We start from the raw sequence: 20,548 nt of genomic DNA on the forward strand, positions 1-20,548 counted from the left end.
GTGTAGAGGACCCAACTAACTGATGCCACAATGGTAGTTTTTGTTGAAGTGTGTGACTGGTGGGGTTTAGCTCAGGGCTCGACAAATCCCAGCTCTTCCTTGTGTGAGCTGGCGCCATCTGGTGGTGGCCGTTGGTATTACAAGTTAAGCATTACAAGTTAAACAGCAATTCTAATGTAATTTTTCACTATTTTCACTGCCATCTTCCCTCTAATTAGAACCCCCAAACATTATATATATTTTTTTTATCCTAACACCCTAGAGAATAAAATGGCGATCGTTGCAATACTTTGTCACGCTGTATTTGCGCAGCGGTCTTACAAGCGCACTTTTTTGGGAAAAAATTACACTTTTAAATTAAAAAATAAAAAACAGTAAAGTATCCCCATTTTTTTTTTTATTTTTTTTTTATTATGAAAGATATTGTTACGCCGAGTAAATTCATACCCAACATGTCACGCTTCAAAATTGCATCGGCTCGTGGAATGCCGACAGTTTTACCCTTTAAAATATTCATAGGCGACGTTTAAAAAAAATCTACAGGTTGCATGTTTTGAGTTAGAGGAGGTCTATGGCTAGAATTATTGCTCTCGCTCTACCAATCGTGGCGATACCTCACATGTGGTTTGAACAACGTTTACATATGCGGGCGCTGCTCACGTATGTGTTCGCTTCTGCGCGCAAGCTCGTTGGGACGGGGTGCGTTTTCTGGCTCCCAACTTTTTTAGCTGGCTCCTAGATTCCAAGCAAATTTGTCAAACCCTGGTTTAGCTGATATCGGAAGCTGCTTGTACAAGTCTGGTCAGGTACTTGATTCCTGAGTCTCCTTGTAAACATTGACTGCCAAATAGTTTCTAATTTTATTTTTTCCCCCCCGAACAGCTGCTGGTCAGATTCCTGCTACAGCTCTCCTTCCAACAATGACACCCGATGGACTTGCTGTTACACCCACACCTGTGCCTGTTGTGGGCAGCCAGATGACCAGACAGGCCCGTCGACTTTATGTTGGAAATATTCCATTTGGAATAACAGAGGTACTAAGCTTACTTTGATAACAGCTGTATTTCCACAAACTGTTCCATTGATTTGAACTTGTGTTGACCTTTTCACTTTAGTTGGCCGTACGTAAAGGTTGTCCACTGTAATTTGACCCACTTTAACACTGTCTGACTTCTACTAGTAGTACATACATTTTTACCCAAACACCTTGCTGCTCTTTATTGGAGTGGAATGATATGCAAATTGGTAAGCCATTTTCATGGAAGACCTTTTAATGAGGGTTGTCCACACCTACACTTTTTTGTTTGCAATAGTTTAATAGCTAAAATCTCGCACAACAAGTTATGTAGCTCTACATCCCCTAGTAGGCCATTGCTTCACTGTTGCTACAATAGTTTCTTGCTCAGGCCAATGTCCTTGGTAAACCAGGTTGGAAAAATCCCAGGATGCAGGTAACCAGCATGCCCTAAACAAAGTCTGTTCAAGCATTTACAAATGAAGGCATCACTAATTGCCTTCTAGCTCCTGGATTGGGCAGACTTGCTCATTGCTTGGTTTAAGTTGGTGTCTGCGACCCAGACCAATTGATGTAAGTATTTTGTAGGGTGGAAAAAAGTGTGAAGTGGTGAAGGCCTGGAGGGGATAGAGCTACATTTTATGTTTGTGCTATAAAAGCATTATTTTGTAATGCGACAGTGATATTTTTGGTTGCACCATTTTTTTAATGCCATTTATGTTTTCAGCAATGCAATTAGCATTTGGGAAAACATCTTTGAGAAGGGACTGCTTGCAAATGAGCACTTATTTTAGATTTCCATAATATGGGTCTCAGTGTTTACTCTTTTTACTTCTGGAAATGGTAACATTACAGACATCAAAGGGATAATGTACCAAATGGCCCTGCAATCTCCTTGTAATGCCTTTTGTTTCAAAGTTTGACCGAATAAGGCTGCGGTTAGTTTGGTGTTTGCAGAAATTGGTTGTTAGTTTATAAAACCTTTTTTTCCTTACGCAAACTTTGAATAAAAACCCTTTCTATTTTGAAAAAACAAGATCAAAAAGTTGTTTCCATTTCTTTTCAAAGTGAAAATTGTGGGGCTGAAATCCCTTCGTAGCAAAATAAGTTTGCTACCATCATGCAAGGCAAGTAGGACATTCTAGATCTTACAAATGCTATCTCCTTTTACTGTAAGCAGATAAATCAGACCACCCATCTTTCACTTTTTTTTTGTTTTTTTCCTCCATACAGGAAGCAATGATGGACTTCTTTAATGCTCAAATGCGCCTTGGTGGATTAACACAAGCTCCTGGAAACCCTGTCCTTGCAGTGCAGATCAACCAAGACAAAAACTTTGCTTTCTTAGAGGTGCGTTTTTGTTTATATATAAAAAAATAAAAAAAAAGTTGCGTTCAAACTTGCAGGTTTTAAATGACTAAAATGTCGTCTGTTGATTTTTCTGTGCAGTTCCGATCTGTTGATGAGACCACACAGGCAATGGCATTTGATGGCATAATTTTCCAAGGCCAGTCGTTAAAGATTCGCCGTCCGCACGATTATCAACCTTTGCCTGGCATGTCTGAAAATCCATCTGTGTATGTGCCAGGTAAGATTTCATCATTGTTGCTTGTCTAATAAATGTACTAGTGTACAACGTTTTTATTTCCATTCCCCCACAAGTATTCTGTTTAAACTTCAGTTTGCTTTAGCACAGTGCTTTTTCTGTAGCAGTCAACGATCATTTGGTTAATTTAGGCATTCAGCAATAACATTGTTTATTTTCTGGCAGAGCACAGTGCGTATTTTATTACAGAGTTTGCAGTTCCTTCCAGGACTTCTGAACTGACAAAAGCCATAGATGGAAAATGTCCTTTGTGTAAAAGAATGGATCTTGCGCCATATTAAGTGGGTTTTTTCTCTCCAAATATCAATTCTTTCTTAACAGGGGTGGTATCCACCGTTGTTCCAGACTCTGCACACAAGCTATTCATTGGAGGTTTACCCAACTATCTGAATGATGACCAGGTAACCATGGCGTCATTAAGCCTATGGGTTGGTAATTTCAGGCTTACTTATTTTTTGTTTTTCATACGTGGGAATGTTTGAATTTGGCGGCCTTTTCCCCCATTCTATGTGGTCCAGATCTGAAGGCGACCACTTTAATTATAGTGTTCCATTTTGTCTGACTTCTCTATTGGCTTGCCCTTACAGAAGGCATAAAGCAGAATGGACACAGTTCTACAGGAGTTTTCCTGCATAACTGGTAAACAGTAGCAATATGCCAACATAGTTTGTACTGTTTCTACTGTTGCAGCAGTTAAACGTTAAGGGTTTGGGGTTCCAGTGCAAAACGGCACTTCATTTCCAAATTGTTTTGGGTGGGTGTGTAAACTAACACTTTATTTTTGCAGCTAATCATTTAACCTTTGTTTTTTCATAAGAACAAAGTTGCAGATGGTTACAAAAATGTTTATGTAAACTTGATCTATTTTTCAGTGTGCTTGGAGTCATGGATCAGTGTATACAGTTTTCCTGCGCAAACTATTTGAGTCTGTTGCACACTACCTGACAGCACTAAGCCATTGCGATGTCCACCTGCTGTGCAGGCACCTTTTTTTTTTAATTTGCCTTTGGGTGCTCTATCAGATAAACCGCTTGAAGGACAATCTGCTTGTACTGCAGGCTGACATCTCAAGGTTAAAAAAAAAACTAAACTACAGTGGGACATGACATTGACTAAACATATTGTAAAATAGATTTTAGTGTTTACATGCATTGTAATTGAAGTGGTGGTTTTCCAGTCCATACCATTGCAGTAGCTGTATTGCCCAGGTACAAGTGCTGCTTCTTGTAGGGCCAGTTCACACCACATGCAGTCCAGTGCCTTTTTGTTCTGCATCATAAATGCATGGAAAGTAGTAGGTTATATGGTTTCCAATGGCATAGTTCACACCAGTGTGGTTAGTTCTGGGGCTTTTTAGTTCCAGGAAAAAAGTAGAACATGCTGCATTTTTTCCTGCACTGTACTGGAATGCAGTAAAACATCAAAAATGTACGGGACCTTAGTATAGAGGAAGAAAACGGGGGGGGGGGGGGGGGGGAATACCTGGAATCGCACCAGAACGCATTAAAAACACACATGCAGAAACGCATCTGGAATGGAAACGGGGGGTTTTTTTTTTTTTTTTGGTGTGAACTGGATCCAGCAATGGAATGTCAGGGTCTCTTGTAGGAGATGTTTATAAAGGCTTTTTTTTTTATGATGCCTACCATTTAATGCTTTTGCAGCTGCCAGCATGCAGTAACTGGATATAAAAAAAAAAACAGCACTAGCAATTGGGGGCAGTTTCAAGCTCTCAAATGGAAGTGATTTAATGTACAATCACTTCTGGTTCAGAGCTTTCAGATTGTCTGTGGCCTGGAAAACAGAAGATGGGGGCAGTGATTGTTCTTAATCTGCTTAAACAGGGAAGAGGAAGCGTTGGAGGGCAAATAGACCCTTGCTTTCTCTATAAAGATTACATGCCATCACACTGGGTTTTATCGCTCCCTTTGTGATGGCAATAGTTAGGTGGAAATTATATAAACTATTTTTATTTTTAAAACGATAATGAAAATAAGCCTCCATGCAGGCACATGCGTGTGGCGCATATGGGTTGCGCAAAACAATTTAAAGGGGTTGTAAAGGTACAATTTTTTTATTTTTTTTCCTAAATAGCTTCCTTTACCTTAGTGCAGTCCTCCTTCCTTCACTTAACCTCATCCTTAGATTTTTGCTTTTAAATGTCCTTATTTCTTCTGAGAAATCCTCACTTCCTGTTCTTCTGGCTTTAACTCAACACAGTATTGCGAGGCTTTCTCCCTGGTGTGGAGTGTCGTGCTCGGCCCCTCCCTTGGATTACAGCAGAGTCAGGGGCGAGCACGACAATTTACCTTTACAACCCCTTTAAGTATTGCTACTAATTTCAAAATGAGGAATAATTTTAGGGCTGTTATTCTTATAATTGAATCAAAATTGGTGAGACGTAGAAGTTTTGTCTGTAGACAGTTCTGCGGCTTCATTTCTCTATCGTAAATCACTTCTGACAAGTTTTCCTGACACCAAGAGAAAAATGGTGACAGTGGAGGGAGCACCAGCTGATTGACCGCTTTAGCTCTGTTCTTGTGTGCTGTGTGAAGAGGGGTATGTCCCTTCCCTCCAGTCAGCTATGAGAGCTCTTGTCACAGAGCTCTACAGAGTAACTCCAGGTCCACCCATTCCCCCTAAAAAAATAAAAAAGCTTGGCCTTAAACAGGTATAACTTATGTTAAGAGTATTTGTTTAATCGTGGTATCACCTGAAGCCAGTCACTTCACTGATCACATGTAAAGGTTTACAATCACTTAAAATACTGCCCTTATATTTGTTAATTGGTAAAAAGCATGACACCTTAAGGTGAACCTGTCCTGATCATGCACACTAAAGTATTTCCATTTTTCGCATCCATTGGTGCAAGAAATCCTTCACCATGGGGCTATACTGCTGCCTACAGGAGAAATTGTCACTTAATTTTTTTTTTTTTTGTTCCTTTTTCTTAAGTTCTGCCTTTAATCCATACTCTTCGCTTTTAGCTGGCCTTTTTGATTGCAGCTCTCTAGCGCAGATTTTTTTTTTTTTTTTTTTTTTGAGCTCTGTTCTCTTTTGGACTGGACATTGCAGGAATAGCCTGGGTTCCCAGTAATGCGCTTTCCAGCCATGGACCATTTTCCAGGTCCATAACTTTTGTCATAGCCTTTGCACTTCTCTGGTTTCTGAAGACTCGGGCTGTGAGCAGGCTTTTACTTTAAATCACTTTTCACAGTGGAAGTTCAGCCTAAAACTACCTCGCTCTACTAGCAGCCAAATTAGAAGACTAACCTATCTAGCCCTGTGAAGCAAAAAAAAATCTCTATACTTGGCTTTTCTGAAGCCAGTCCAGTCTCCATCGACTGATGCTGTGTGCAGGAGACTGCAGTCAACATCTGAGAAGTGACATCACCCATAGAGTTACTATGTGGCTGACAGCTTAGTGCAGGAACGGGCGAGAGGTTCATTTTAGAATGTGGCTGCAAGGTTGATTTTAGGATGAGTTTAACGCTGAACTTCGACTTTAATGCTGAGCGGTTTGAGCACTGATATCTGCTGGGTGAAGTGTGATGCATTTTCAATGTTCTAGCCTTCCCTTCAATGTCCTGGCAGTATCCTTCGCTGCTGACTCAGCATTGCAGAGTCAAGTGGCATTTCAGTCTTTGGTCTGTTACTGCCTACAGTGCCATTTGACCCTTATTTTCTAACAGCTATCTGGGTTAAATGAGTACCTGAGGCCTTGTATTGTACCCTGAGCCTTGTGTTGCCAAACTGCCATTCAGTTGCAACATGTCACATTCTAAATATGAGGATGGGAGATGGTGCTTCCAGGTCAATGCCCTACTAACAACTTTGGCACGGTTTGCATGTTTTCTAAAGCGGCTGATGTCTGCAGCTTGAAATGATGTTGCTCCTCAGCCTTCTGTAACTGTTGTGGCTGGTTTCTTTTCCCAGATCATGAAACTCTGCATGACTGTAGTAAAGATCTAAATGGCCCAATTTGCCACCTCTGATCAGAGGACACAAACTTGTTCCTGGGCTCTCCCCTGCAGATTTGGCATCTGATCGAGGCTTTTGTAGCTTCTGAGTCAGTTCTCTGCCATTACTCCCAAAGTTTATAGAGGGCTTTATTAGCTGATTTATTGTGCTCCACTTTTGAAAACTAGAAGATTAGCCTGATGCATCTAACAGTGCTATTCCCAGTCTTGATTCTTTCAGAGCCTTTAAGATTGTGAAGTACGTACTTGTGGTAATATACACGGTTTTGGTACGTTGCATATTCCTTAGTCCCCAGGAGCATGCAAGATGGTGTACATGCATTGGGACCATGGAATATGAAGGTAGCCTCAGTTTAACAGGAACAGCAAGATGAGAAATTGAGGTGGCGGGAATGATAAATGTGACACTTTGAATTAAAGCATACTGAAATGGAATCCCGCGCCCACTCCCCTGCAGAGTTTAGTTACGCTTTAACAAAGTGACACTATCATACTGGTGGAAGGATGCTCCTGTCTTTTTAGCAAACCAACTGGCACACGATTTTAAAGCCCTCGCTCTTTGTTTTCACTAGCAGGCCCTGCTCTGCATCCTTCTTGGCTGAGACTTGCTTTGCCAAATCTGGCAGGTATCTGCCATTGCCACAGTTGATCCCTTGGTTACAAAATGTTTGACGCAAATGTAATTTTTGTATTGTGATGGGCTGCTGGAGGTTTTCATGTGTTGCTGTGTCTGTCTTCATTATCCTCATGATTCTGGATTCATTAAACAGGGGGCAGCATTGTCAGTCTGGGGAGAAGAGTTAGATGGACTAGCAGATGAGTACACTAACACATTTAAGCCAAATTTCAGCTAATACTTTAGAAGCAGTTACATCAAACTTGTTTTTTCCTTTGGCATAAAGCTTTTACATAATTAAAATCTGATTGTCTTAACCACCCCTGTCAGTGTTAAATGGTTTGTCTCCTCTCTGTAACTGATGCATCTTGCAAAAGAGCTTTTTATTTTAAAAAAAATCAAGACTTATTGGCTGCATCACCAGATGAAAATAGCCTAAAAAAACAAAGCAGCCACGTCTAAGTATTGGTAAGCTGCAATATGTTTGCTTTTGAAATTGATACTACTATAAGGCTGGGTTCACACTTAAATTGGATGCAGCTCACAGCAGGGGTCTAGGTGCGTCCCTTTCAGGCCCACATTTTTGCCTAAATTCAGACCTAAAATTGAGCCAAAGATGTGCACAGGGCCCATGTGCAATCCACTCTACAGCTGCCGTGGAGATGTACAAACCAACTCCATTGAGAGTCGGAAACCCGCATACAATTGGCACTGTGAACCCAGCCTAAAGTGTTGGACTGCAGAACATGCATCTAAAATAAGAGCTTCTGATCTACTATGAATACCATTTTAAAGAGCCCCCTCTACTCAGCAGAAGAAGCCAAAAACAGACTGGCATGCTCATCCCTTGCCGTTGAGTTGGCGATATTTGTTAACCTTTGTGTACACTTGAATAGCTTGCATCTCAGGTAAATGGGTGTAAGGGGCTTCTAAGGGCTGCAAGCATTCCCTGCCTTGTGTCACGGCACAGATGAGCAGAACTCCTTTGCACCCCCTTGGGTCTTCTAGACCGACGTGTCATTGCCCCATTTCTGGGGCTTTTTTTGGGGGGGGATTTTGCCCAACCTATTCCCAAACTCAAAGGGGGGTCACCTTGCCCCATCTTTGGTCTCTAAGCACTAAATATCATCTTTCATGTTTAGAGATCCTACATGGAATAGATCACGTCTGTCTCAATTTACCAAAGACTTTTTTTTTTTTTTAGGGCTGTGCAAATTAACTTTTAATTAATCGATCTTTAATTTTTTTTGATCGATCAAAATCTTTTTGATCGATTTAAAATTCTTTTGATTGGTACTCGCCTCTCCCCTGGCTTCTGGGCCTTCAGGGAGTTCTGTCAGAGATCCGGTGACATCATTGACATCGGCAGGGCTTGCCATGTCCATCTGAAGGGCTCCTTTGCTGTGCCTTTCTATCTGCATGCCGGCGGGACCTTACTATCTGCCACACGCAAGGGCTGTTACACTTCCCTCTATCACTTCCCTCTATCAACCTGGGATTCTACAACCATCCACTGGGAGTTGTGATAGTTCCCTTCATGGGACATCTACATGCCGATGGACTGATGTTAACCCCCTCCTGATCTGGATTCAGCAGTGGTATCGTTGTACACATTTTTATACCAGTATTCTACTTGGCTACATGTTTTTATGACTGCTTTTGGTACCGTTTGGTATTACTCGCACCATTTTTACAGTTTATGTAGCTACATCAATTTTATCTCCAGTGCAATATTTATTTGGTTACCTACTTGAAGTCTATGAAAGTTTTAATGCTATTCCCATCGAGCGCTGCCTTTGTGTGTTTTTTGTATCCTGCTATCCATTTTTCCAGTGCTTGGAAGCTGCACTGGGAATCAGCCTGCAAGGAGATCAGCTAAAAGTAGTTGGATCTGTATGTGCGTTATAATTAATCAAAATTAGTACGTGGTACATGGTAAGGACATGTATCTGGCTTTTTTTTTTTTTTTTTTTTTGTTTCTCTCGTGGCATCTTTATTGTGAGATACTTAAATTATTTCCTTTTGGGGGATCAGTTGGTGCAGTCTGTCAGACAATGTAGCCTTGGTTTTTTCACAGGGGTTTTTCTGGATCCTCATCCTTAAGAAGTCCTCACTGGACCAGTTTCATGGTTTTGTAGTGTCTAATCCTGGACACAGCAGGCCAGAGAATTGATCACATTGAAGAAACTTAACAATGTTCTCAGACTTGAATTCTCCAGTCCTCTGGTAGCCTCGCTTGAGGCAGACTCAACATTGTGTTGTCATGCGACAAGTCAAACTAGTCCTTGGAAAGATTGTTTAAAATGGCTTGGAGACTCAGGAATCTGGTTTTGGATTTTTAAGGTGCTTTCACTTGGAAGCTCCTCACTATTAATGCTAGCCTGAGGAAGAGTCCAAGACACTCTGTGCTGGGGATTTGCCATGGGAGGAGTCTCGTGTCCCAATTGAACATCCTGGAACTTTGGGCAATTTTGCTGTGCATGCAACACTGGACCCTCGTGCTGGAGTCATCTGAATTCTGATAGTCAGTGTGCAGCAACCATCAGGGAGGAACCAGAAGTCGCAAGGTTGATCAGATCCTGTCTTGGACAGAACTTTATTTTTTCAACCTTGTTTTGCCCTTTATATCCTAGGTATAAATAAATGGCAGTCATGTTTACTTGCTGGCAATGTCTTGATGTGGTTTCTCTACTCAGATGTTTCAGGATCTGTGTAACATATTGGGGATGCTATATGTGTATTTTCTGGCCTCCCCAGGTTAAACGGCAAACTGGAGTGCTGGGTGCTTTACCGATTGCCTACAGAGCCCTTTGATGTTTGCCGCGACCTCAAACCAGGTAAGTGCATGCACATGCTCTGGGATGGCAGATCTGCATAAGCTGATGCTTGTTCTATAGCACTGGCTCCTGTCTCGGGCGAAGTGATACCAAGTGCACTTTGCCCTGGAATCTTTCTAGCAGCCTGGAGAGCAATGTATTAAACATCACATACACTGCACTTTTGAAATTGGCATGTTGGCACATATTAAAGGGTTATTGGGCTGCTTTCACACTGATCAGCAGGTGCCACATAGTGTGCCTGCAGGTTAGCTGCACTGAGCTATAGACTTATATTTATATCCTGTGGGGTTTGGTGCTTTTTTCCCCCCCCTAAATTCAGGAAATGCACCACACCCGCAAGATATAATGGTCTCTCTGGCTCTGTGTCGCTAACCTGCAGGAGAGCCACGTGTGCGGTACAGGTAAACCGCAATACAGCAGCCTTAGGACAGTAAGGGCCTGTTTTTATATTTGCTGTTCTGGGGACAGTAAAACCCCATAGTAAATTGCTGCCTGCCACCGGTTACCAAATCAATTAAGCGATATTCACTCTTCAAAAGGTTGAGCACCCCTGTTAGGATGCCCTAGTGACCCTGAAAAATCATCTTTGCGTGATTCACAGGATCAAGATGGAGGGCACTCTGGTGAACCTTATTGCTCCTGGTTGACCCAGGCCGATGTGAAACTCTCACCTGTAAGGGCCACTTCACAAAACTGTCATCCAGATCTGTTGCGGATAGGTTTTCTGCATGCTTGTTTTTAGCGCTTTTTTTTTTTTGCATTCCAGATCTTTGGTTTTTATTTAAGAAAAAAATGCTATATAATATACACACAGGAACGCACTGTGCTGGCATGAGCTTTGCCATTGGAACCCATATAACGTACTGTTTTTTTTTTTTGATGCAGAAAAAAGCACTGTATGTGGTGTAAACTGGTCTTTAGAAGCCTGGGTTCTGATGGGTTTAAAAACGATTGTTAAAAGCATACTTAATTTAGTGTGAGTTTTGACTTTCCACCAAAGTTTTTTCTCTGTGATGTGACTCCACTCCTTCCTACAGCCAAGTATGGACCAATGTTTTGCTTTTAACACTGTTGGGCCTCGTGTACACTAGCCTACATTTACCGTGGCTATGGGAAAACGTGTCAATTGCATTACAGCTTTGCCGTTTCCCGCGCCTGCTGGTCAAAGCGTTCCTATCTTATGTGATTCTTCTGCGTTAGGTGAAGGAGGTTGAAGCTCGCCTAACCGTGGCAGCTTTTCAAGTCGGCTAAACTTGAGTTCCATAAAAACCTATGTATTCATGTACATATAGGCTTTAAGCAGTCAGTGTACATAAGTCTGACAGGGACAGATTTCTTTCTATCTTGTTTAAGAGACCGTTGGCATCTCCATCTTTACCTTTTTGTACTGGGAGTCTCCTGTATCGCTCTCTACCTGTTCGATATCTCTTTTGACTGTAAGCTTTTTTTCTGTTAGGCCCCTTTCACGTTGAGTTTTTCAGGCGGTACAGCGCTAAAAATAGCGCTGCTATCCCGCCTGAAAAACTCCTTTACTGCAGACTCCATGTGAAAGCCAGAGGGCTTTCACACTGAGGCGATGCGCTGGCGGGAGATAAAAAAATCTCCTGTCTGCAGCATCTTTTGAGCGGTGCGGCATGTATACCGCTCCTTCCCATTGAAAACAATGGGAAACCGCGGCAATACCGCCCGCAATGCGCCTCTATAGAGGCGCATTGCGGGCGGTATTAACCCTTTATCGGCCGCTAGCGGGGGTTAATACCGCACCACTAGCGGCCGAATCCCGCTGCAATCCCGGCGGTATAGCGCCACTATTTTTAGCGGCGTTATACCGCCACCGCAGCTCCTGCCTCAGTCTGAAAGGGGCCTTAAAGGGAACTTACCCTTTACCGCTTGCCGACCAGCTGCCACAGTTATTCTGTAGCAGGTTGGCTCAGCTGCACGAATTGCCGTAGCTGTATGTCGGGTTTGTATACGGCATACTGTGGGGGGCGTGCCTTTGGCCATCAGGGAAGTTAATCAGCAGGTTCGGTAGGTGGCTGCCAACGATCATTTCCCGCAGTGACAGAACGGGGATCTTCCTGTGTAAACAAGGCAGATCTCTGTTCTGACAGGGATCAAATAGAGATCATGTCCCTCTGCTATGCAGGAAGACTCATCTGTGTGTCCCAAACAGCCCGTCCTCCATACACACTGAGGGAACACAGTTAACCCTTTGCTCACCCCTGTTATGCACCGAGACTGTACTGGCAGGGAAGGTGTTATTTTTAGCACTGATCACTGTAATGTCACATATGTAGCAGAATACATGCTGGCCTAAATTGATGAGAAAATTCGATATCCAATATTAAAAAAAAAATATATAGCAGTCTTTTTTTTCGCTATATTTTTTTTTTTTTTTTTTTTTTATCGCAGAGGTGACCAAATGCCACCAAAAAACTCTATTTGTGTGGAAAAGGACATTACCTTTATTTGGCTACAGCGTTGCACAACCGTGCACTTGTTCGTTTTTAAAGTAACGCAGTGCCGTATCGCAAAAAAGGCCTGGTCAGGAAGTGGGTAAATTCTACTTCTGGGGCTGAAGTGGTTAAAGTGGCAATCAACACTCCCATTAGGATGTGTTCAATGTTTACAAACAAAAACTGAATGTTACTTTAAATGCTTTTAATAAAACTTGCTGAAAGCTCTGCAGATGCTTTAGCCCACAGGTGGCAAGGCATGCGGGCCGAATCTGGCCCTCGCACCTCTCCTGCAGCTGCAGGACATCTCCAGCCCTCCTGGTCCTCCAGAACCCTACTTTCTGCTTTTAAGCAATGAATCCAGCTTCTTCCCAGCAGCAGCATAAGAAAAGGGGGGTGCACTGTGATGTAAGGGAGAGTGGGGGACTAAACTTCTGATGGTGGGGTGGCTCTTGACCTCTAATGTAAGAGGAGGGGATGTGCTGGACATCTAATCTTACAAATACAACTGGCCCTTTTGAGAACAATCATAATGCTGATGCGGCCCACGATGAAATTGAGTTTGACTCCCCTGCTCTAGCCTGTGTGGGACAGGCCCAAATTGGAAGTCTGTAGATTGCCGTGGAGTAAATTTTCTCCAGGTGTGGGTGTACATGGATCTCTCGGTACATTTGTAGAACTTGAGTGTCTATTAGAATTTTTAAAGTTTTTGTTTAACTTTTTTTTCTTCATTTTGGATAGAGAAAATGAATGTTATAAAACATTTTTTTTTTGGCAACATAATATTAGGGGGGGGATTTCTAAACTATCCTTGAATTTTGAATATAAGAATATGCAAATTGTTTGTTTTTTGTTGTCCAGGTACATGTGTGCTTTGAGTTTATATATATATATATATACATAGGCAGTGATGGCAGAATTGCACCCAGACTTTTATTCTAGGCTGAATTTTCCCAGGATTTCCTACATTAAAAAAAGTTCTTTGTGTGCCCGGAACATTTGGCATGGCCTAGATTTTGTACCGTTTTGCAGAACAATCATTACCCTGAGAACAGCTTTTTATTTATTTTTTGTTCTGTTTGTGGGTGGCTCAATAAGGAATGCACTTTTACATATGAGGCATAGAATGCAAGATTTTCAAGATCTCATTTTGATACTTTGTAAAGGTTATGTACAGGAACTGCATCTGGATTTTCAGATGTGGATATATATAATATATATTTATATTAAGTTTTTTTTTTTTTATTTGAAGCAAACCATTCCTAAGAAAAGTGTTCACCACCCCCCCCCCCCCCCATATTTCTGACTTTCCTCTGAAAAAAATTGTTGCTTGGCTGTTTTTTGCTAATGCACTAGATTTAACGAGTCACCCGATTAGGTCAAGTATGCATATGAGTAAAATCTGTTATTTTTATCTGCATACTTGGATTTGTGAAATCATTGACTGCTTGGCAGTCGGACAACCAACATGCTAAATAGAAGTGATGGCACCCCCATGTTTCGAACAACGAAAAACATAATTTTAATGTATAAATGGACAGAACAGTCTTGCTGGAGAAATGTGTAACAGAAAGGGTCACCCTAATCGTGTGCATAAATTTTCTCTTGTCCTATGGAAATAGATACTTTTTTTTTTTCTATATTTTTTTTTCTTTTCCCTGAGTATTAAAATCTTGGGGTATAAAACTTCATCACTTTGAAAGGTTGAGTCTGAAATTTTTTTTTTTTTTTTTCTTATATCAAAAAAGAAAATGGCATGTGTGCATTGTGAATGTAAATAAATTTGAGCCAGTTGGCTTTTCTTTCTTACCTTTTTAAACTAAAAACGCCTTTAAATGCATGGGATCTCTCTACTGGACAAAGTCTATGTTCTGTAGATTGTCTATGAAGCATTTTGCTTCACTTCCTTTAAAGCTGTTTCGCAGTACGTGTGTTTTTTTTTTTTCCCCCCTCTTCCATTACGCCTTAGCAGGTGTCTATACATGTGTACTGTGTATATATCATGCATTGTGTTATACCTGAATGCAAACGATGGACCTTTGTCATTTTGTGTACAAATTTTGTTTCAGAATGCTCAGTTGTCCCTTTTTATTGCAGGTCTTTGTTCCAAATTGAAATGTACCTATATTTGGGGGGGGAGAGAGATGGTTAAGCCTAGTGCTGAATAGGCACTGGCATCGGAGAGCATGCTGCTGTAGCCTTCAGTTTTTTTTTTTTTTTTTTATATCCCTACTATCTAACATTCTGTACAGGATTTTGTTTTTAAAAAAATCTAATGGTTCATGTTGGGATTGGGGTGTTTTTTTTTAATTTTTTTTAATCCATACAGTTTTAACTAGTACTCCATTACTTGTGATACTTTTTTTTTTTTTCTCCTGTATACTTTACTATTTTTTCCCCCCCTTTTTTGTGTAATCTAACATATGCTATAAACTGATCTGTTGTGTATTTTTTTCTTTTTTTTTCTTTTTAAATATGTAGATGTGAACCATTAATAGTTTTCAGGTATGTTCTTTTTTAATCTTTTGATTCATTGTCTTAACAGGTTAAAGAGTTGCTTACATCTTTTGGACCTTTGAAAGCCTTTAATTTGGTAAAAGACAGTGCTACAGGTCTTTCTAAAGGATATGCTTTCTGTGAATATGTGGACATCAATGTCACAGATCAGGTAGGAATCCTTTGTCAAGTATGGAATAAAACAATTGCATGAGTTTTTGGCAATTTCTGTAGTGATATGAACCAATCGCAACTGATCTTTTGTAATCCCTGTAATTGAACTATGATAGTGCAGTCTTGCCTTCTTTTCTTGTAATGAACTTGCATTCTCTTCCTTGAAGTGTTGTAATTCATGTTGTTGGGCTATATGCCCCCAACAAAGCCTGTCCTATAATTCTGCCTGAGCACAATGCTGACAACCCTTGAAATTGTCATTGTTGAGAATGACATGAAAGAACCCAAAGATTAACAGTCCCCTCTTTAACAGCCAGATGTGTTTTTCAGAACTGAGCTACATTAGAAAATGGGATTGCCTCTCTGTAGACTAATTTGAGACCCGTGTGTATGCCACCCTGTCCGACAGAAGCTGTCCATTTCAGCTGACTTCTGTCGGATGAGTATGCTAAAAAAAAAAAACAGCAGCTGACAGACTTCTGATCAGTGCCCTTAGTTTTAAAAAAACAAAATGAAGGTTTAGTGCGCACACAGGCATTCATTTTGTTGACTTTCATTCAGTTTCAGTATCAGAAATATATGTTCTTGTGCAGTATTCAGCACATTATACTTGCCATTATACTGACCTGTTCCTTGAGTTAATCCTCGACTCCTGTCAGTGCAGAGTTTTTTTCTGTGACTGAAAGTTTTTTTATGATGGCAAATGTAAAATTAATGATTTTAAACCTTGTGCAAGTACAGTGGTTAGATTCGATCAGTACTTTAGTCTTTTAGGGTTAAACTGATTTGTGACATTACTGTAAATGTACTTTTTAATCAAGCTATGTTCACAGCTTTCAACTTAACTGCCTCTTTATTTTCAAGGCTATTGCTGGTCTTAATGGAATGCAACTGGGAGACAAAAAGCTTCTTGTACAAAGAGCAAGCGTTGGTGCAAAGAATGCAACATTGGTAAGACCTTAACTTTTTGTATTTATTTTACAGATATGGACTTAAAGGTATTGGAAACTTCTGCCGCTTATTTAAAACGCAGCTATGCTGGGTTTCTAAACGCTCATATGTGGCATGTTGGCTTAAAGCAGTGTTTAAAAATATTTTAATATGTATCGGCTTACATCCTTAAAGTGGAACTTTTTTCTGCTCTGCTTCCTCTCCAGTGCCACATTTGGCACCTTTCTGAAGGGGGGGTGGGGTGGGGTGGTACCTGTATTTGACAAATACCCTTCTGGTACGTGCCCCCCCCTCCCCTGCTGCAGGGCCAGTTAGAGCGCATCGTTCTTCAACCCTAAAAGGCTTCACTGCCGGCTTTCCTTACAATTTCCTTTACGAGGCATAGCAATGGTGACGGCTGATCTGAAAATCAACTGGGGTGCCAACGTTGTGGGCTCCCTGGACGGATAATTGTCTATATAAAAAGTCAGGAGCTACAGTATTTGTAGCTACTGACTTTAAAAAGTGTGTGTGTGTGTGTGTGTGTGTGTATATATTCTCTAATTTGTCATGTCTTTTATGAACATTGCTGGAGGAAAAAAAGTGAATCCATAAAGTGGTTTCTCCTGACAGAAAAAAAATACGCATTAAAAACCTCACCTGCGTGTGTGTGTTTTTTTTTCCCCTGCTGCTCTTGGACGCACTGGGGGTTTTCCTGCCAATAAACGCTGCGTAAAGCCTATGTGCGCATGGATAAACATGCTAACGTGCAGGGGAGTTTAGAAGGGGGGGGGGGGAACGTCGGGTACTCCTGGGTGCAGCTGTAAAAATATCCAGTGTGCATGAGGCCTTATGCATAGAATGCGTTGAGGTAAAAAAAAAAAACCGTGAGCCTTTAGGACCACTTTAAGCACATTGTTTGTCTAATGAGAATTGGAGTAAGATTGGGTCACATTTATGGCAAATTGGTACAGGAAACCAGTTAATCACTGTGTGTGTGTGTGTGTGTGTGTGTGTGTGTATGTATATCTATGTTCTGAAACGTAATATTGTGGACCTCGCATGACCACATCATTTCTTTTTTTTTTATTTTTTTTTATTCTAGAGCACGATAAACCAAACTCCAGTAACTCTTCAAGTACCTGGACTCATGAGTTCTCAGGTGCAGATGGGAGGACATCCTACAGAGGTGTTGTGTCTTATGAATATGGTTTTGCCTGAAGAACTACTGGATGATGAAGAATATGAGGAGATTGTGGAAGATGTAAGAGATGAGTGCAGCAAGTACGGCATTGTTAAATCTATCGAAATACCACGACCTGTTGATGGTGTGGAAGTACCAGGATGTGGCAAGGTATGCGTTCAAATTTTTTTACTAATATGAAGTGTATATTGATCGGAACCATTTCGGTGTAGCTCTGGCTGTATGTTTAGGGTCTTTCTGCTGGAAGGTGAACCTCTGACCCAGTCAAGTCTTTTGCAGACTCTAACAGGTTTTCCTCTACGATTGCCCAGTATTGGGCTCCATTTATCTTCTCATCAACTCTGACCAGCTTCCCTGTCCCTGCTGAAGAAAAGCATCCCCACAACATGATGCTGCCACCATCCATGTTTCATGGAGGGCATGGTGTGTTCAGGGTGATGTGCAGTGTTTGGTTTTCCGCCAGACATGTGAGGCACCTTCTTTCACACGTTTGCTGTGTCCCCCACATGGCTTCTCGCAAACTGCAAATGGGACTTCTTATGTCTTTCTTTCAACAATGGCTTTCTTCTTGCCACTTCCCTTAAAGGCCAGATTTGTGGCTGTGCACAACTAATAGTTGTCCTGTGGACAGATTCTCCCACCTGAGCTGTCGATCTCTGTAACTCCTCCAGAGTTTCCATGGGCCTATTGGCTGCTTCTCTAATGCTTACCTTGCCCAGCCTGTCAGTTTAGGTGGACGGCTGTGTCTTTGTAGGTTTGCAGTTGTGCCATACCCTCTCAAATTTCGGATTATGGATGAACAGAGCTCTGTGAGATGTTAAAAGCTTGGGAAATTTCTCTTTTAACCTAACCCACTTTTAACTTCAACTTTATTCCTGACCTGTCAGTTGTGTTCCTTGGTCTTCATGATGCTGTTTGGACTTCATAGAACAGCTGTTTTAAACAGATTAAATTACACACAGGTGGACTCTACTAATCACTTTTGAAGTGAGTTCCACTAGATTTAGTTGGGGTTATCAAAGTAAAGGGGGCTAAATACAAATGCACGCCACACTTTTCAGATATTTATTTGCAATAAATTTTGAAAATAATGTGTAATTTTCCTTCCACTTCACAATTATGTGCCACTTTGTGTCGGTCAATCGCATAAAATACACTTACATTTTTGGGTTGTACCATTACAAAATGTGGAAAATTTGAAGTCGTGTGACTACTTTCAAGGCACTGTTCTACTGTTGTAACCTGAATTTGCTAGAAATTAGCAACTTTGAAACTGAGATTAAACAGTGCATCCAAGCAGATGGTCCCATGTTATGTAAATATACTGTATTTTTGTATTCTATTTGGTAAAGTTAATATAAGGATAAAAATATGGAAGCTGCTAATTGCCTGGCTGTCTTGCTGAATCTTTGCCTTTTTGGTATTTGAAGCGGCTAAGCAAATCGGGAGTTAAAATAAGACACAAGCTTATTTTAAGTTGTACCCATGAAAAATACTGATTTAAAAATTTCCCCCCCCCCCCAGGTTTTTACAAGGTGAATTTTAACATCATTAACCTAGCTGATTACGTTTGTTTTGACTTTTTCAGATCTTTGTGGAATTCACCTCAGTCTACGATTGTCAGAAAGCCATGCAAGGACTCACAGGACGCAAATTTGCAAACAGAGTAGTGGTTACAAAATACTGTGATCCCGATGGTTACCATCGTCGTGATTTCTGGTAGATGTAGTTGTGTACAGGATAATGAGTGGAAAGAAAATGAGTTTGAGAGGGAACTGGATGCTCGTAAGGACTTCGCGACACCCAAAGTTGCCCCCCATCCCCCCCAAGCCCTACTCCCTTCCAACCCCTTTTTCTTCCAGGAGGCTTATTCTCATATGAAGTGTTTATATGGCCAAATTTATTTTTTATTTTTTTCCCCCCGAAGCAACATAACCACCCATTTTCTCTTTTAAAGTAAGACACATGTATCCTTGTTGACCCCCCCCGACCCCACCTCAATACAAAACAAGCCCTGGAAGTCTCCTCCATGGACAATGAGAAATGTCAGTGGTTATACTGTAGTAATATGTTGTCTATCTAATTTCTTTCTGTGGCAGTTTCATATTTGCGAAGACAAATTGCTAATTAAAAACATTTTGTTGTATTTTACTTTTCTGTTTTCTGTGTGTTTGTGATGGGTAGCTTTATTTATAGAGAGAGACTCTAGTTATTTTGATGCTAATTATCCGAAGAACTTTTTATTTATTTTTCTTTACAAAGTATTGTCTTTTGGTTATGTTGCCGACGTTGAAGAGTTAAGTCCTCTAAATTAAGTAGATGAGGCGTGCCTTTTTATATATAAAAAAAACTTAGTTTTTGTAGTAGAAAAAAACTCCACATAATGCTTGCTTTAACCACTTAAGACCCGGACCAATATGCAGGTTAAGGACCTTGCCACTTTTTGCGATTTGGCACTGCGTTGCTTTAATTGACAATTGCGCAGTCGTGCGACGTGGCTCCCAAACAAAATTGGCGTCCCTTTTTCCCCACAAATAGTTTTCTTTTGGTGGTATTTGATCACCTCTGCAGGTTTTTATTTTTTGCGCTATAAACAAAAATAGAGCGACAATTTTGAAAATGCAATATTCCTTTTTGCTATAATAAATATCCCCAAAAAAAGATAAGTTTTTTTTTTTTTTCTCAGTTTAGGCCGATATGTATTCTTCCACCTATTTTTGGTCCAAAAAATCACAAGCGCTTATCGATTTGGTCTGTGCAAAATTTATAGCGTTTGCAAAATAGGGGATAGTTTTATGGCTTTTTTCTTCTCGTGGCTGACATTATGGCGGACACATGTTTGGGACCATTGTCATTTGCACAGCGAAAAATGCACTGATTACTGTGAAAATGGCAGTGAAGAGGTTAACCACTAGGGGGCACTAAGGGGTTAAGTGTGCCCTAAGGGAGTGATTCTTACTGTAGGGGGGCGTGGCCGTAGGCGTGACATCACTGATCATCGTTCCCTATATCAGCCACACAGAACGGGGAAGGTGTGTTTACACACCCCTCTCCCCCGTTCTTCAGCTCCTCTGACCGATCATGGGGTCCCGCGGTCATGGATCTTCGCGCTCGCAACCCCGCGGCTGGGCTCTTAAAGGCAACAGATAGGTACGTGCCTGTGCCCAGCCGTGTCCTTCTGCCGATGTATATCAGTGTGAAGGGGTCCTTAAGTGGTTATGGGTACTTGCA

The 20,548-nt window shown here is 41.1% G+C and overlaps 1 protein-coding gene across 4 annotated transcripts in view; it reads left to right on the forward strand.

The window, feature by feature from the left end:
* U2AF2 (U2 small nuclear RNA auxiliary factor 2) overlaps positions 1–19,468 on the forward strand; it is a 32,142-nt gene extending 12,674 nt beyond the window's left edge. For 2 of the 4 annotated variants that reach the window (XM_040325626.1, XM_040325624.1), the window contains 8 exons: positions 883–1,034; positions 2,249–2,365; positions 2,465–2,603; positions 2,943–3,022; positions 15,059–15,181; positions 16,048–16,134; positions 17,219–17,467; positions 18,906–19,468. In XM_040325626.1, the coding sequence (XP_040181560.1) occupies positions 883–1,034; positions 2,249–2,365; positions 2,465–2,603; positions 2,943–3,022; positions 15,059–15,181; positions 16,048–16,134; positions 17,219–17,467; positions 18,906–19,040 (1,082 nt within the window). In that variant the 3' untranslated portion in view covers positions 19,041–19,468. Of the gene's footprint in view, positions 1–882; positions 1,035–2,248; positions 2,366–2,464; positions 2,604–2,942; positions 3,050–15,058; positions 15,182–16,047; positions 16,135–17,218; positions 17,468–18,905 lie in introns of all 4 variants that reach the window. The other 2 variants (XM_040325625.1, XM_040325623.1) reach the window with 1 other exon arrangement.
* Positions 19,469–20,548: the final 1,080 nt, after the last annotated feature.

The sequence above is a fragment of the Rana temporaria genome, chromosome 10 (genome assembly GCF_905171775.1).
Source record: "Rana temporaria chromosome 10, aRanTem1.1, whole genome shotgun sequence".
Lineage (NCBI taxonomy): Eukaryota > Metazoa > Chordata > Amphibia > Anura > Ranidae > Rana > Rana temporaria.